Genomic DNA, 19,147 nt, shown 5'->3' with positions numbered 1-19,147 from the left:
CTTCACACTACGAAAATTAGTTAAAGTACATACTTAGAAGCTTTGTATTAAAATCCTAAATTAGTATGCATACCCCAAGTTTCTTCATCAATGTTTGAAATAGTCAATCTTGAGAGTATTATAAAACTTTATGAAGTATTTAGTTTCTGTGCAAGAATAATAGCTAAACGTTCATCCTTAATACTGGCAGTGGAGATATTTCAAGTTTAGATTTCTAGTTTTATTATTGCAATACACGTCTCTGAAGTTTATTTTAATATTGAAAGAATCAGATATTGGATGATTATATGTTGGCAATTTTGTTTCTTGCTTTCAAATTGTGATCTGTTGAGACCCTAGCCAGCTTTAATAAATTGTGAAATAAGACAACTGGCTGGCTGCGCCGACAGTCGATAAATTGATTTGCATACTAATGAGAATACGCAAAGGAAGTCTTCTTAGTGTGCACTTTTCTAATCTCCGTTTGATAATTTACATTTTACATCTCAGTTTGACTATGGGCTTTGAGTCAAGTTTTTCATCTATTCAGTATATTTGTGCATTTTATGATTAATGTTGACAAACAACATCTGAAATTTACATCAAATTATACAGCAAAGTTTCTAGATATTTAGAAATACTTTTTTCATAGTTAAAATAGATAAAATGACATTTTTTTCACATTTTTGACTCCCGTGTGCGAAGCACACAATAGGAGTCTTTGCAGTTAGTTGTGTGTGTGTGTGTGTGTGTATGTGTGTATGTGTGTCCGTCTGTTCCACTGATATCTCAAGAACCATACATCAATTTTTGATGAAACTTGGTGCATAGATGCTCTGGGCCAATGCGCAGATTTGATTAGGTTTTGGTAAAAACCATGCATATTAATTACCTTAGTAATTTACGTGATAATTAGCTCATTTTCAGCTGTTCCATGACTGTTCCACTGTTATCTAAAGAACCACTCATTGAATTTTGATGAAACTTGGTTCATAGATTCTCTGAACTATTACCAGGTTTTGATTAGTTTTTAGTGAAAATCTGTGCATATTAACTACCTGATTTGCATAATGTTTTTCGGCTTTTCCACTGATACTCAACTACTAATCATCACATTTCAATGAAACTTGGTACCTGGATGTCATAGGACACTGCACAGACCTGGTAATTTTAAGGGTAATATCAGTACATATTAATCACCTAATTTGCATAATTAATCAATTTTCAACTTTCACACTGATATCTCAAGTACTAATCATCACATTTCCTTGAAATTTTGTACATATATGCTATAGGACAATGTACAAATATGATCAGTTTGGGGTTAAAATCTGTTCATATTAATTCCATAATTAGCATAATAATTCATAATTTGTTGGTTCTGATCACATTACAATGAAACTTGGTACATAGATGGTCTGTTACATTGTGCAGACCTTATTAGTTTTACACTCAAATCTGTTCATTTAAATTTTCTGATTTGCATAAATAGTTTTTAGCTTTTCCATCAATATCTCAAGTACAAGTAATTTTGAATTAATTTTTACTGTGTCTCTAATACTCTCAGCACACGGGAGTTCTTTCTAAACTTTCTTTGATTCCCATATATATTTGATTGTCCTGAAATACACTTAAAATCAAGATTTTTATTTGACCTAAGAATATCTTGCAATGCATGACGTTTTAGGTGTCAAAATTAATGTTTTTCAATATTTTGTTGATGATAAATTGTTGATGCAGATATGTAGTCAATAAGAAAATATATCCATTTGAAAGAAATTCATTCACATGTGCAAAAATGACAGTGATTTAAAAATAACCAATTTACTGAGTGTTAAAAGTAACATATCGGTAGGTGCAGAATTGTGTATAAAACTGTTTTCTGGATTTAAGTTAATTAGAATTTTCTTTTTAAGGATCTTCCAAATTTACAATATGATTGTTGTATCAGTATAGTACTCGCAGTGTTGACAAGTACATGTAACCTAGACATGCACTTACTTGTGGTTCAAAGGTCATCTATTACCATTGGCAAGATAAATAGGGAGTGGCTTGTAGGGTGTGACTCTTCACAATGTGTATGCCAACGCTTTATACATGTAACAAGTGTGTGTTAGAATTATATCTTCCCCCGCACTGCTCAGTGACTGCAATTAAGGTCAGTTTTATGTATTCTTAAAACATGCAACTTGAATTCTTGTGTTTTCAATGTTAAAATTTCAAAAATTTTAATGTTGGGAGGTGGTTAATTGTCCAGATTGTTTTTTTTAAATCTTTATAATGCCAATGAATATTAATGAGGTTATTTTGTTTAATGTTTCAAATTGGCTGGTTAATTTCGTCAGATCAACTCGTTACAATGTAATATAAAATTTTCAAATTAGATTTTTATTGTTGTGGATGTATTTAACGTGCTGAGAGTAACATGGTTGCACAGTTTCACTTTATACAAAGGTTATTCTAAGGTAAGGCCACATGTAGTTTTACCAGGGTTCACACCACATGGGTTAGACTACTAGACAGCAGTTGGTCAGATCACCTCAAGAGACTCTGTGGGAGTTCCATAGTATGCCTCACCTAGGGTTCATTGCATTAAAATGGTTTTATTTCCAAAGCACAAATATGAACATACTCGCATGGTTTAATTTTATACTACAGTGGCCAGGCATGTAGAGTCGCATGTCTTGGGAATAAAATATCTATCAACTTATTGTTAATATATCTGCTGTTTGCTTTTGGAAAACAGAGTAAATTAATTGCTGCTTAATGTTAAAATACAAATTTAGAGTAGGGAAATATGTGAAAACAAAATAACAATATATGCTAGGCTGTTTCCCAGATGTTGAATCAATTATGCGAATGTGCAAAGGTCAGATTGGATTCTATGGGGGCGTTTTTCTCGGGGTTTTTTTGCAGATAAACATGCAAATAAAACACAGTCTGGGTTTATACAATGTATATTAAAGGCATCGCTGCTATAGACAAATAAATAGTACACCTAGTTTGATGTACAAAAACAAATAGCATCCCCAGGTGAATGGGAATTTTTATTTTATTACTAGAATTGCTCATTGCATTTTTTAAATACTATATATTGTTTTGGAGATTTCTTTTCATTTTCAAGTGCATATTAGTGCTGGTATAATAATCACTAGCTCTAGCTTCCCTACAATTAAGAGCAAATTTAAGCTTGTGGCTACATCTGGTCTGATTTATACCAATAAACCTTTTCCCATCTGTGCCAGCCATAAACAAAATGTGGATAATTTAAATACCAATTCTTTTGCAGAGAGGTGGGGGAGGGTTACTGTGAGCATGGGCATCAGCTAAAGCTGGTTTGACACTGTAATTAAAATCTCTAGAAATAAAAATTAGTTTACATCTTCGAGCCTGTGAATCAAGTATCCATTTTGAGCAGTATCATTGCAGTACTTAATATTATATTCTTCCACAACTTTGGTTTACCCTGCAGAGTATTCACTGGCCGTTGTTTAAAATACCACTCAAGAATCGTTATTCTGAAACTATATTTAAAATACAAGCATGCCATCCTTTGTGTAGGTACATGTAGTTAATTTTGACAAAAATTCTATTTGTGGGTTTGTGACCTAGATTTTGTAATTGACAGTGTGTTATGTTGCATATTGAACTTTGGAAGACATGAACAAGTTTAGTGAATTGCAACAGGGCATGGATGATTACTAATGGTTCTTAAATCTGCATTTTCAAAACACACAAGTCTCTCAGTGAAATTGGTTAATCTGAGAATAATTAATTGTCATTTCAGGCATTTTTTATTCACATGATTCAAAGTGTTGACTTCCATATTTTTCAGTAACATACACTGGGGAACACCGATGATTACTGTTTTGATTTCAGTGTACGTACTGTATTAATAAATACCCTGTTATAATACAGCTAATCAAAACAGTTCCATTCTGCGAGTGTCACATTCGAACCTGTCTGATCATTGGTGGTCTGACCTGTTACGTCAATGTTTAAAATGAATAACCCTGTATTACTGCTTCCCTGGGGTTAGGGAATTCTATATAATCTGTTTACCATTAAAACCTTCTGACACCACAGATTTTTTACATTCCAAAATGTACATCTTCTGATTTTTCATGAATTTTGGACCAAATCCACAAAGTTTGACCTCACTTCAGCGGCAAGTATTTTGATAACTCAAGTGATTTACAGTTTTTATAGTACTTTGCCATGGGGATATTGAAGTCTTCATTTTTTTTATTCCAACAATAACAAATATCAATGAAAAAACACATGTAATCAGAATGTAGATTTCAATGGATAGGCGGTGGTGTAAATTTCACTGCCCATTCTCCGCAAAAAAAATAACCATCATGATATCAAGACGCTACAAGAGGCGAGTCCGCCATTAGTTAAAAACTTCACCACTTTCAATTCAAGTCTGACATTCCTTAAAAGCTTGTCTTTGTTGCATTTAAGTGTTTTTCATTGCCTCTATTAAAGGGGGGGGGGGGTTACAGACTTTGGTTTGCACATGTCAGCAATGCTTTGACCTCAACATGTATACTACGCCTGCATCAGTGGCCGTATACATGTACCAGGGTAAATTCGGAAATGTCTTCTTAAAAGGACAGCAACTTTTGATCTTGTTTTAAGACTCTGAGAATGACAATTTTGATGGTATTATTGCAAGTCGAAAGTTTTTTTTAATATTTGTTGCTATTAATTGGAAAGCATAATTGAGTCACTGAGACTATTAAGGAAATAGTCTTACAAATTATGACTTTAATTGGGTGAAATGATCACTGCTACAACAATTTGGAGACCCCCCCCCCCCCCCCCCCGCGCCTCAAGATGCACTTTAAATTGTAGATTCCCATCAGTGAGATGGGATTCACCATCACAACTTAATGGTTTCCAGTTGCAGAAATGTTAAAATGTCCATATTATACAGTTATTGGTCAAAGTCATGCCTAAGAACTGTTTTATTATACCAAAAGAGAATAATAAAATATTATTAGGTGAAAATGTGCGCCAAAACAAAAACTGTGACTAAATGTATCTTGGAAGAAAAAGTGTCATCCATCTTGTTATCGTCTGCAGCAATCAAAGTGTCCCATATGTTATGACGTCAGTGGAAAGGAAAATGCTGGGAGAGGCCAATATCAATATTTATCAACCGCTTTTGACCAGTAACATCAACTGTCTAATACTTGAAGAATAATACGATTTATTTTGGCTTTAATGCACATAATATACTTCACTGTTGTGGCTTTTATTCAAATCTTCAATTTAAAAAAAAAAAATTGCATGTACTGTAGAATACTTTATTTTCGCATTCAACTCATCAAAAATCAGTGCAAATAAATTCCATACAAAACACCCAAAAAGCTTTTTCAGCGAAAATTAATTCCAGCTAAAATAAAGTATTTCACAGTATATGAAGATGCACTGCTCCAGGAGAATCACATGTTGTTTTGAGCGTTGATAATGTGTTCATAGTTCATTTCTGTTTCCCATTGATACAGATAGTAACTGTAGATGTAAATATTAAAAATATGTTCATCCCACTGGACTGTGTTACACTCATCACCTATGGTGGTCTGCTCGTATTTCTTCAACCTATGTAATAACCATAGTGAAACTAATGTAGTCTTGCCAGTGATTACGTTCTTGTACTTGTGTTAGATCAAGCAGTCGCGGGTGTACAAAACGCTAAATTGTTTAAAAAGTACTATTTTTGCAATAATGGTAGATGGTGATGGTAAATTTAATTATTCTGATTTTTAAAATTACTGGTGTCCTGCAAATCTTTAAATCGAATACAAAATACAAGAAATAAAAAATGGGTCTGTATTGATGATGGTTAACTAGCGAGTGGAATTGCTGTTTTCCCCTCAATACATTTCTCACTTTTATAGCCTTGTGACAGATTCACTCATAAAATTTGCAAGATGATTACTACGTTTTTATTGAACTTCCACTCAAAGGTCAATAATGTGCATTGGTCGATGTCTCAGGTAAACACACTGGGATACATGGGCTATTCATGTACGACTCGACCAACAAAGTTTCTACACATTTTAACAGAAGCTTATTACCCATCCAATACTAAGCCACATCTTGGCCTCCCTGCAGATAAAGACTATAGCTTAAAATTGTATTTATAGTCTAGTATCCAGGTCAGATGATGATGACATGTCAATGTGGTGTTAGTAAAGAATGAATGTCATCTAAATACCACTGAACTAGGTACATACTGTACATTTTCCGCTGAAGGAATGATTCAGTGAAAATAAAATTCAGCGAATATACCTTTTTTCCTATATTTTACATTCAACTCATCAAAAATCAGCGAAAATATATTCCACACAAAAGACCCAAAAAGTCGCTTCAGCAAAAATTAATTCCAGTATTTTACAGTAGGCGATCTTGAATAGTTTTTAGTTGAAATCTGTGACTATTAAATATCTAATTTCCATAATTATATCTACAGAAGGCCTAAGGGTGTAAATCTGCTTTACATAAATTAGCACATATCGAAAACCTCTCATCAGATTTCACTGAAACTTGATACATAGATGTTTGGCTTAGTCCACAAACCTAATTAGCTTTGGATAAACTCAGTACCAGTACATAGGTGATCGGAGGTAATAATACATATACGATGAAATCAAATATTAATTATCTAATTTACATTTATAGAATTCAATAATCCAGGGATATCTCAAGAATCTGTGGATCAGATTGCTTTCAAAGCCTGAATCTATATTAGACAACAGGCTTCTTGTTTGATAGGATAGTATTAAATTTGTTACTAATTTTAAATATTTCTTGTATCCATGCCTCCAAAACCCCTTGATTTCTCAGTTTGTGGAGTGTTTTATTTGTCATACAGAGAGAAACAAGTTATTATATAAAATCTGGTAATGTTAATAAGGGGCATGCTTTTCGAAAGCAATGGAAATGGTATAATATATGACCCAAAATACAAATAAAATAGAAACAATGCTATGGGGGAAATCCCAAAATCATTAAGTCGTACTGTGGTGGTGGCGTCATCGTTTGTGTACTCCAAATTATTTCTTATTTTTAAATTGTCTAGTCATATGGAAAAACTTTGCAACATTTCAGGAAATGTTTGAGCAATCGGTAAAGTTGTATTATCGGCATAAATGCTGATCATTGCACCATTTATCCAGTTATTGTCTTACTTGATATTTGACTCTGATGCAGTAACAACATGGAATCTAATGGCTACAAAGAAAACAACTTGAAAGTACAGCATGCATTTCAGACTAATTTTACTGGAAAATGCTTTACTTTCAATATTGATTTTTATCATCAAATTGGGAGTTCCTCAGTGTGATTTGATTACTTGAAATAGAAAATAGTTTTAGAATATTCTGAGTTAAGAATGTAGAGAGCCGATTTCTGTTTCAACTTGACCAACTCCTGACTTTTCAAAACTGATTGGCAGACGCCTTGTGGCTGTATTTAATACTAACATAGCATATCACATATCTTGGAGAGGCGATGATTTACAGTGATACAGAGGGTTCTGTGGGTGTGTTTATACACAGGGCCAGGTTTTATACTAGCTTACATCTAGCATACTCACATATGCTATTGATTACAATGAAAGTGGTTGCATATCAAGTTTTTAATATGGGTCATGTTGTTTCTGTATCATCTAGTGTTGCAACAGAATGAGTCTCAGAATCAGGTCCTACAAAGGTGATTGTCACTTCAAAAGTTGTTGCATATATAGAATGCATAATAAATAAAATGTTTTTTTTTAATGCTTTCAAATAGCAGGAGAATTTTTTCAAATGCTTGAATTTTTACTGAGATTATGATATTTTTCTTTTTCCAGTGTAAAACATATATCAGACAGAGTACACACATGTGCACATAGCAAAAAGGTAAGTATTTGTCTATTACAATTTTCACAGCGATTGTTTATGATCATTTTTTTTGTGTGGCAGGATAACCTTTCATTCACTAGGATTTTGTGATGATTTGGGGATAAATCGTAGATAATCTGAAAATGCTTTTTTGCCATAAATACTAGCTTCTTTCTAATTTTTTCATTGCACTTGAAACAATAATTCTGGTTGGCTGGTGCTTCAAAGAACAACCCTGAATTGATGACCCACAAACTTTTACACACCGTTAGCATAAATAGTGCAATTTCCTGACAACTCTCTTAAAAATTGTAGACTCAATATTATTGAATTTATATGGGGGAAAAACATGATTGCTAATTTTGTTGATTGCGCATGGCTCTTAAATGATTGTAGAATGCATTGACAATGTCAAAGAGAAAGTGTTGAAATAGACACATGGTGGAGTATTTACATTCCATTGTACATATGGTCTGTCTCAGTCAATGCAGCTATGCAGTTGAACTGCAGACCAGTATCCACTTGAGTAAAATCAGTTAAGACCTGGGATTAGAATTGTCATCACATATATAAAAGGTGTTTCATATTATCATTATCAGAGGTCACACACATAAAACAATGCAAGTGAAAGTCACTGTAGTCTTGTGGTTTGTTGGATCTCTATGTGTGATGTATGTGTTGTTCTGCTTATAGTATTTATGTGTGCTCTGGTGCCTGTAAGGTTAATGCCATGTGACCTTCCGTCTCTGGGTGACATACAGCAGCACAGCTTCTGTCAACTGCAATTGGAATACAAATGTCATCTCTTCATCTTGTGGGAGATTCCATTAGGTATGAGGGGTGACCTTCTGTCACTGGGTGATATATGGCAGCACAGCTCACATGGATTGGAATACAAATGTCATCTCTCTAATTGAGTGGGAGATTTCATGTGTTGTGAGGAGTAGCTTTCTGTCACTGGTTAATACATGGCAGCACAATAACTGGCATACAAATGTCAACTTTCGAAATGATCCCATTGGTTGTTAGGTGTGGATATCTGCCATAGTGCAGGGTGGAAGGTGCCAAAATTAGCATTCACTGCAAATACAAGAAAATATATTGTGTCATCAATATAATGGTAGGACAGGAAGATGTAATATGCAATGTTTTATTTTGTTCGACTGATGTTGTGTTAAAATTGCCTACAACCATAACTGCTAACTATACATGCAGTGCATTTTACCACCCAAAATATATCTGACGTCCAGTACTCCATCAGTCAATCAAATATCAATTTAATTAGCAAAACTACACCTTAACCTTATTCACCCAAAGAATGAATCTGCCAGTGATGTTGGCCTCTTCTTTCAGTCTGTAGCTTCCATGCATCTAAGTTAGGGGGTCGATATCATATGTAAGATTTGAACTCCAGAGCTAGCTCTCACTTCAGTACTTCATCTGTTTGATTGCAGCAGTGTGGCGTTATTATGCATGTAGACAACTCATCTCCATCAAGTCACAATAAATCTGATAGTATTCTTCTAGTAATTAAAAAAGAGGAAACAGAACATGCAGATGAAAAAGTGAGTTATAATAAACACATGAGATTGCACTATTGTCTGACTTGGCACAATCTTGTACATTATACTAGCCAATCAATTTCAGTGTTCAGCCCCAGATGGCATGTCATATCTATGATATGCAAAGTAGATCCAGTCATATTAATTGTGAGATGAACACAAAAACATACATTCCTAGAAAGATCTTATTTATGTTTGTCTAGAACTATTTTTCTAGTGTTCGCAAAATGACTATTAAATTACATGTTTTTTAGATTTCCAGGACTATCTTATTTTTGTTTCCGCTATTCCCAAGTGCCCACTGCATTGTGTTATAAGTTTTCTTGATGCTCACATTGAAATCCCAATCTTACTGGTAATATCTTCAGATCGTACAATCTGATTGGACCGCGGTCTCTTGAAGTACAAACTGCATCTGACGAAATGACCATGAAACTTGTCAACCAATCAGAATGTGTCTTAAAGTGCCTGTGCAATGCCCACCCTCACGTTTCCCGTTTTAGATCTGTGTCCCACTGAAAAGGGTAGTTATTGATTTTTTTGCTGCAAATGATTACTCGTATCCAAGTAAATTTGGGATATTTCTCGTGTTGTAGCCACGCCCACCTATCCTGAAACGGTCGACTGTTTCCGGATTTCCGACTCTCGCCAAAAGTGCGCCACCAAATGACAAAATGTGAGATGAAGTCATACCCCTGAGCCGTAATAACACTGGTCGTTCAGTATACTTTTAAACGATATACATTTTTCGGTCGGCGTCTTTTCTTTTTTTTTGTCTATTGTATTTTCTTTTTGAGAGAGAGTTTTTAGATGTTGTGTTGTGGACAGTTGCAGTGAAACGTATAGCCATAGTGTATGTATTCACACGTTTCTAATCGATTCGAAGGTGCAACATCACTTAACCTTAAACCTGGCGCAACACTTTTGAAAGAAATAGATTCCGGACCAGCCCACCACCGAGGCGGATTTCAGAAGAGAGAGAGAGACGTCCGGCAAGTGTTTCAAATCAGTTGACCTTTTTTGCGATTCTGATTATCGTTTTATAGAGACCATTTAGTCCCTGTTAAGTAAAAGGTAGCAATAATTTTGACAGTGACACAAAAACGAAGCGTCGGACAAACAGGAAATTACACAGCCCTTACACACTGCTAACTGTTTTCATTTTCGAAGGCTAAAAGTTTCTGAATTGTTCGGTAATTGGTGTTGAATGTCAAATTCACACCTCTGTTCTTTTGTACCTCCATGCTTGCAGCTTGATCTGCGTAATAATTTATGAAATAAGAATCCGGGCTTGGTCAATGTGTTTCCACCAAATAAAGTTTTAATACGATGTTATAATTATGACAATCACGCCATGGATCACGCTAACTCGAATCCACTCTGAATTTATCTGTATGTGTGTCAATCTTGATTATTTTTGTTATCCAATTAAACGCCGCTTTTAACGCACTTGCCCTCGCCGTGACCCGACGCGTTCACCTGTCATTTATTTAGTAACTGTGATTTGTCGTTTTTTTAATTATTTTATAGTGATCACTATTAATAGTCTAATGTTTAGAATGTCAAAATATGTTCTCTTTTATTTTAATTTTGAAAGTTTTACTCAGACGATCGATGAAATAAAACAGTGTAGTGACGTGCCTAGTAACCTGCTAAATAACGAGATAATTCCAACGTCAAATTCTATTTTGTCCGGCAACAGTGTACAAACGTGCGCCGGTGTCGATCACGGTGACCAGCTACACCAAAATGGACATATTTCGCATCTAACTCAACCCCATGCAACAAAAATTGATACTATGTGTTCATTATGGTCCATTCTTCCTCGACGAACAAGTACATAAGCGACAATATAGTCAAAGACGAGAAAACTGCACAAGAAATTTGCCTTATTTACACGTATCGGCAATGCAAGATGCCATGCGACTTCCCCTTCTGACGTCACAAAGGGAATTTCTGTATGCAAATGAGAAGCTAATGAGGAGCCTCGTTTTAAAATACACAAAAATAAAGTTGCCATAGACTGAGTTTAAAACACATTTTTTCACTTAAAAAAAATAATTCATGTTTAGAAACATAAAAACTAATAATATTTATGTATCAATTGATAATTTTAGGCGCGAAAATAGCAGCCATTTCACAGGCACTTTAATTACTGGAAAATGGCCTGTAACACAAGTTGCAATACTCACATCTAATCATTTGATCAGATATAGTTAAAGTGGGGGAGTCATCACCTATGCATGCGTCAGATGGCCATAGCGTGTCAGTTTACAAACAAGCATCTACCCATGAGCCTTTGCATTTTTAGCGTGTGTTATCGTTGCTCGGAACTCAATTCCTGCACGTGTGCAGATAACAACCCTTTCGCTTTAAGTCCACCAGCGACCGAAGCACTTACCTACATCTGATTTTACTCAGATAACTTATGATAGAAAGTGTCCTGAAAGTACTTATACAGTACTCATTTGATGTGTTATACTTGTAATATGTCAACAACTCATTACGTTGTTTTCACAGATTGATGATTCATTAGATCAACAAGCAAAAATTAGTCATCTTATCATTAAATCAGAACCACTAGATTTATCTGTCAATGGTGTGCGGTCTACGTCACCTAAACCTTCCTCTACTATAGTTGGCAATAAAATAAAAAGTAAGTTTGTTTTCATTGTATATTGACTGGCCATGAAGGCAATAGCATGTCACCTAAATCTTTCTCAGCCATAGTGGTTGTCAACAAAATAAAAAAGTAAGTTTGTTTCTTTTCTTTTTTAGCTCCGCTGTCGAATTTGTCGAGCGGAGCTTATCATGTGAGTGATTGTCCGTCGTCGTCCGTGTCAATGTTTTACTTTTTCGACTTCTTCTTGAAAACTACAAGACTGAATGCTTTGATACTTGGTGTATATGTACCTTGGGTAGACTTCTCTCAGATTTGTTCATTCCATGCTCATATCTTCAATGCTCTAATTTTGGTGAATATTTTTGTAATTTTTGGTAAAAAGTGATATTTTCGACTTCTTGTTAAAAACCAAAAGTTCAATTGCTTTGATATTACATATATAGATACTACATGTAGACCTTTCTCAGATTTGTTCATTTCGTGATGATATCTTCAATTCTCTAATTTTGGTGAATATTTTTGTCATTTTTGGTAAAAAGTGATATTTTCGACTTCTTGTTAAAAACTGTAAGTCCGATTACTTTGATACTATACATATTGTTCATTTTCTAATGATGTCTTCAGTTCTTTAATTGAAATGTGCATTGCTAACAGCGGAGCTATCTCAGCCGACAGGCTGCTTGTTTTTATTGACCTGCCCTGTGGGCAATAGTACCTAAACTTAAACTTTCCTTTACAATGGGCAATTAAGGCTGATCATGTTGTATATTAACTGAGAACAAATGTTTCAATAAACCAATCAATGTAGCCAGAGGGCGCTCTTCACTGAATGAAAATGTCAATTAAACATTGAGGGCGCTCTACGGACTCTATACTGTAAAATACTTAATTTTAGCTGGAATAAATTTTCCCTGAATAGAATTTTTTGGTGTTTTGTATGGAATTTATTCCTTTATCAAAAATGGCGAAAATCTATTGCACTATTGTTTTTTTTGATTTATTCATTATTGCCCAGCAAAAAAAGTATTACATGATGTTTTCTTCTGTTTATTTTTTTTTCAGCTGAAAAATGTGATAGTGAAGCGATAGGTGCAACACAGGTCATTGTGTCTGCTAGGCATTATCCAAGCATAAGTCATTGTAGTACAACACCGCCACATCGTCATGGTGATGATGATCGTCCCACAGTAACTTTAGAATCAGTCAATGAAAGTGGCGCGAGGGCGCTATTATCTTTACAGCAAGCAGCAGAGTAAGTGTTATCAAATTTGAACGCAACCCTATCTCCAAAACTTGGTACACTAGTCTGGATAACTGCACATTTGTCCAGGAAATTCAATTCTGACTTTTCATACCATTTAAATAATTAATTTTTCTTGAAATATTGATTCTTTGTTTTTGGTTTGTTTTTTCCTCCTAATTATTCAGAAGTCAATCATTGATAACCTTTGACAAGTTACACATTGAGGTCACGCATACTGCCAATCCATTCATGTTTAGATAATGGATCACAAAACGTATAATAAATTATATTATATATATATTGATGAGATTTTTGAACAATTATGCAGGTGGTTTTATTTTGACAATCTAACAATTATGGATATACATTGTACTTCCCTATACTTGTGTTCAATACGTAAAATGTAAAAACTTCATATAACAGAAAGTTTTGTTATCCAGACACGAATAGCCTTGGTATTTAATTCCCATTCCTCTGTCACTCACTCTAATGTCTGAAAATGTAGTAAATATTTCTCCGTGATCAGCGGGATGCTGTCACAGCGTTGAATGGTTGATAAATTTATCTTGCTGTTAATCAGAATATGCTAATTTTAGACAGTTGTACATTGTTATTATTAGCTATATCGACTAAGAATTGCCACAGCAATGAAAGTAAAATTCTTTATGATGTCACTGTACATATTTAATGAGCAAAATATTAGCAGTCAGTCCTTCTGTAAAATCAGAGGTACCCAGGCTGAACAAGAAATGACTTGGACACAGAGTAGCAATATAAATCGGAAACTGACAATAAAATAGACAACTGCAACTTCTAATTATTTTCCTTGTCTTCTTTTTTCAGTGCTGATCTTCCATCTCAAGTGCAGCCAATAAAACATTTACTAGACAGAACAATCAAATTATCTCCAACGTCGTCATCTTCCTCCTCACCACCTTCCCATCATGCAGTGAATCTCGAATTGAGGCCAACCGAGTCAGCAAAAAGGAAAAGGCTTCATGTGTGTGACTTTGAGGGTTGTACAAAGGTTTATACAAAGAGTTCACATTTGAAGGCACATCGAAGAACGCATACGGGTGAGTGTAGACAAATTCTGCAGATATAGTACTGCAGCTTTTTTTCCCCCCCGCTTATAATGTAGCACTTTCTTTTGTTAATTTAGTTAACTTTTATTTACTACTTCAAGATGTAGCCAATTCAGCAGTTTGTTGTTTACGTGTCAACATGATTCTCCCACTAGAGTTTACTTCGCACAAGGATCACCTCAGTGTTATACTGCCCTCTATTGTTTATCTGGTATGGTGAAATTATGTCTACTGCCCTCTATGACTCTTTATAACCATGTACTGAAATGGACAATGCATAGATAACTGCATTCACTGAAAACCAGTTATTTTATCTTTCTGTAGTTTAGTTTAGTTTTGATGTTATATATTGTTTTTATGTGAAAAAGATTTAATTTCATTTTATACCGTATATATGAAAGCGCATACAAGTTAAATTTATGTTTCTGCAAACATCATGAATAGTATGATGTACAAGATTGTGCCAAGTCAGACAATAGTGCAATCTCATGTGTTTATTATAACTCACTTTTTCATCTGCATGTTCTGTTTCCTACAATTACCATGGTTACTTCTGAACAATAATACCCCTCAAAAATTACAAATAACAGAACGAGGTGTACGTGACAATAAAACAGGTACTAAATTACACAACGAGATGTGCACTAAGAATTAAATTTGGCATTTAAAGTTGAAGAGAAAACTTAAGATTTGAGAGTCTATTGTTAAATTTAATATTCGTGGCTATGAATAGAATTATGTGGCAAGTTATTTTTTAGATGTTTACAAATATGTGCAGAAATAACATTTTATTGGTTGTTGCTGTGCTAATACCTCCGTGGTAGCTTTTCTGATGTGGAAGTCTTGTATAATAGCTTCTTTGTTGCCTTATCTAATGAGAAAGAGACTGTGATGCCTGTTTTGTCGCATCACATATGGTTTACATTGAACAAGTTGAGACTTGCTAACAGGAAGTCGTATACTTTGAATCACATCTGTGTAGTATGTGGGTTTACTATCCCTGTATCAACCATGACTTGAGATATGTATAACTAAAGGATTGAAAATGAACCTGCTGCATGTGTATGTCTATTCGCAGATTACTCAGAAACTTTCTCGTGTGATATAAAGTGCAGGTCAACCCATGCTGTCTTAGCTGAATATAATCTGCTCATACATCGCATGTAGTGTCAAGCTCTTAAATGTTACTTACACATTTTCTGGGTCTATAGTTTAGTACACTATTCATAAAAAAAACTTTTCACATATTTTTTCATTAATTTTGGTCAATGAGAAATAATGTCCATTTCCTCAAGAAATTTAAGTTTAAAACATCTTTTGAACGACTTATAACTAGTCGTACAGTACACGTACAGGAAGTTCCAAGAGAATGCATAGAGCATATTATACAATTGCTTGAATAGGCTGGCTTCATTAAAAATGGAGAATAAAGCATGAAAGTTTAGTATTTTTATGGATTCTAACCAATATACTGGCCAAAACTGTGGAAAGCCCCCCCCCCCCCCCTATAGATTGGCATTACTGTCCCTGACACCTACATTGTAAACTACATGTATGTGTCTTTCGTACTTTACCACAAAAGGTCGGTGAAGTGATTGATCTCTTAGTGGTAAGAGTTTCTTTTGTGTGCACTCCAGACATAATAAAACTTTTATCTTTCTGATGTCTGGTCATTGACCCATACACTTGTCTATTTCAGGCACACTCTTATGCAATTAAAGAGATGTCAGGTGACTTCTGTAGGAAGTTTGTACAATTCGGGTGAAATGGTTTCTGGAGAGTGTTGTTGCATTCATTCAACGCTGTCAAATTGCCAATCATGTTGTGTGTACGCTACGGATGATTTGTTGTTTCTAGTCAGTCAGTTTGGAAATGTTTTTTTCACTAGGTATGGTTAAATGGATCAACCAGTAAACTTATTTTTGGATTGTCATGTGACAGTACGAAAAAGGCATACATCACCATATTACCTACGATTTGAGCAGCCTCTCGGCTGAGATAGCTCCGCTGTTAGCAATGCACATTTTGATTAAAGAACAAAAGATATCATTAGAAAATGAACAATATGCATATTATCAATGCAATGGGACTTGCTGTTTTCAACAAGATGAAAATATCACTTTTTACCAAAAATATTCACCAAAATTAGAAAATTAAAGATATCATTATGAAATGAACAAATTTGAGAGTAGTCCACATGTAGTACCTATATATGTAATATCAAAGCAATTGGACTTGTGGTTTTTAACAAGAAGTCGAAAGTACCAAAAATGACAAAAATATTCACCAAATCTGAGAGAGGTCCACATGTAGTACCTACATGTATATATGTAATATCAAAGCAATTGGACTTGCAGTTTCTAACAAGAAGTTGAAAATATCACTTTTTACCAAAAATGACAAAAATATTCACCAAAATTAGAGAATTGAAGATATGATCATGAAATGAACAAATCTGAGAGAGGTCTACCCAAGGTACATATACACCAAGTATCAAAGCATTCAGACTTGTAGTTTTCAAGAAGTCAAAAATGTAAAACATTGACAAAGTCGACAGCGGAGCTAAAAAAACAATACATTGGGGTCTTAGGGGGGAAAGGGCAAAATGACAAAATTCGTGAAGCACACAATCAAGATATATACAGTCTATATCACAAAACCAAATCACCAAATTCCAACAAAACTTGGTACTCAAATGCTCTGAGTCAATGCACCTGATTAGTTTTAGGACCAAATATATGGATATTAATTACCTAATTTGCATAAATCTGATAAATAAGTCATCAGATTTCAATGATAATTCATACATTAATGCTTTGTGATAATCCACAGGCACGATTACTTTAATAATAGTTTTGTTATTAATATAGCTGTACAATATGATACACAGCATTGAATTAATCGCTTTCTTGTTTACTCTTTATTAATTTCAACGAGCACATTATGCAGTTACGCCATTTGTAAGCGTTCCAAGGGTATTCAATCAACCAATAGAAACCTGTTGTTTCAGTTTTAATTGTGGAATTTTTAAAGATGAGAATGCTTTTGTTGCACCGACAGTAAAATGCTAATTTTAAAATAACTATGTCCAATACCAAGTGTATTGTGCTCATGCGCGTTTGAATCTTTCTTTGATGTTTCAGTTATCATTACACAGATTTAATGAGAATATATAAATAAAAATGGCGTCATGGTTATAAGGACTTTTTCAAACTTCCTTAATACTTGAAGTGTGCATTTTTTGGAGGCTAAACAAAATTAAGAAAAATTTGTTCACACTCATATATGGGAGACGAACATCCCCTTCCATTTTCAAATTCTTATTAGATATTTGGTTGCCATGCCAATATCCAAGGATGTGGTTTTTTTTTTTTTTTTAAGATTGATGATATTTTCTTTGTTCAATTTCCTCTTGCACTATTTGCAAAGAGGATATGTTTTATAAAGCCAGCACTGTGGTAGATTGTAAGCCGATTGGGTTTTATTGGATTAAGTCTGACCTCTACCGGAGGCAGGAAATCATTTTAACAATAGATATACATCACCTCTGAGAATTTATTTTGTAATTAAACCTGTACTTTGTGAGTTGAGCTGGTCAAAAGAAAATTAACGTAATTATACTATCATTTATGCTGCTGACCAATCTCGTACTTCATGGGCAACTATGATACCTTTCACATGCAGTTGTTTGCATCAAGAACAGAGTTCACAGTCAGATGTTACTTGTCATAGTTTAGGATATACCGTAAAATCTGTATTACAAGCCGCATCCCTAAATCGCACCCATTCTTTTTGAATGATTGAGAACCAAAAATTCATCATTTCTCATATGTGTAGATGCCGTAATAGAAGCCACATCTCCTCTGTTGCATTGTACCATTTTAATAGTAGCCGCGGCTTCTAGTACAGATTTTACAGTAATTTCTTACATGGTATATTTGACCCGGTGTGTGATATAAATTATTTGTTTGTTAACTAGGCAGGGCACTTCACCTTCTGTCCTCTGACTTCCCATTACGTGAACTAAACCCACCTTAAATAAACAGAGGGGTTCAGTCTAGCTTTAATAGATAGATGAGTTAGTATTTATATAGTATAAACGTCTTGGTGTAATCTGTTTTGTGGTACTACATCAACGGAAGGATAACAGACAAAACATCTCTCACCTTTGGTGTTACAAATTTTATCTTGTGTAGAGTCAATGACCACAATGCTAAATGAATTTTGTGTTGCCGCTGTGCACTTAAAAGTTAATGATTGTACTGTTAAAGGAGAAATACTGTCTAGGTTTTATTTTGTGAAACGATCTGTGTTTAAATTTTGCATATTCACTGGACTTTATCAAACTAATCACTGATAAAATAAACATCTCACGAATATTGTTACATATCTCTTCCCATGACAAGTTATTGGTGTAAATCAGGTAATTTCGAGAGGAAGCTCAGTACCCGGATGGAGGTAGACATACGACTATGTCAGCAGGTAGACATAGAAATATTTCTACTTGTAATGTGCGGATCTGATTGGCTTTTATGGTCACATGCATAAAACGCCTTATGATTTAGCCATCTCGAACACAGGATACCTGGCAGCTAAAATACATTCTATTCACTTCAAGCGGGAATTGAGTCCCAAGCAACGACAACACACGCTAAAAACCCAAAGGTAGACGCTTGTTTGTAAACAATGACACGCTATGGCCATCTGATGCATGCGCAGGTGACGACACCCTCGCTTTAAGTTATTGTCATCTTGTAATT

General features: G+C 34.5%; 1 protein-coding gene and 1 long non-coding RNA gene across 2 annotated transcripts in view; one reads left to right on the top strand and one right to left on the bottom strand.

Annotated features, from left to right (window-relative positions):
- Positions 1-19,147, top strand: part of LOC100368725 (Kruppel-like factor 1) — a 42,708-nt gene that overhangs the window by 18,329 nt on the left and 5,232 nt on the right. Inside the window, exons 4-8 of the mRNA XM_002734185.4 lie at positions 7,844-7,892; positions 9,329-9,439; positions 11,957-12,092; positions 13,122-13,311; positions 14,146-14,378. Of these exons, the coding sequence (XP_002734231.3) occupies positions 7,844-7,892; positions 9,329-9,439; positions 11,957-12,092; positions 13,122-13,311; positions 14,146-14,378 (719 nt within the window). The remainder of the gene's footprint in view (positions 1-7,843; positions 7,893-9,328; positions 9,440-11,956; positions 12,093-13,121; positions 13,312-14,145; positions 14,379-19,147) is intronic.
- LOC146747199 (uncharacterized) overlaps positions 9,317-19,147 on the bottom strand; it is a 49,681-nt gene continuing 39,850 nt past the window's right edge. The window contains exon 3 of the long non-coding RNA XR_014929103.1: positions 9,317-9,397. This is a non-coding gene — a long non-coding RNA (uncharacterized LOC146747199). The remainder of the gene's footprint in view (positions 9,398-19,147) is intronic.

This window comes from Saccoglossus kowalevskii, chromosome 4 (assembly GCF_978046115.1).
Source record: "Saccoglossus kowalevskii chromosome 4, keSacKowa6.1, whole genome shotgun sequence".
In the NCBI taxonomy this organism is placed as follows: domain Eukaryota; kingdom Metazoa; phylum Hemichordata; class Enteropneusta; family Harrimaniidae; genus Saccoglossus; species Saccoglossus kowalevskii.
This window is presented reverse-complemented; position numbering and strand designations above follow the sequence as displayed.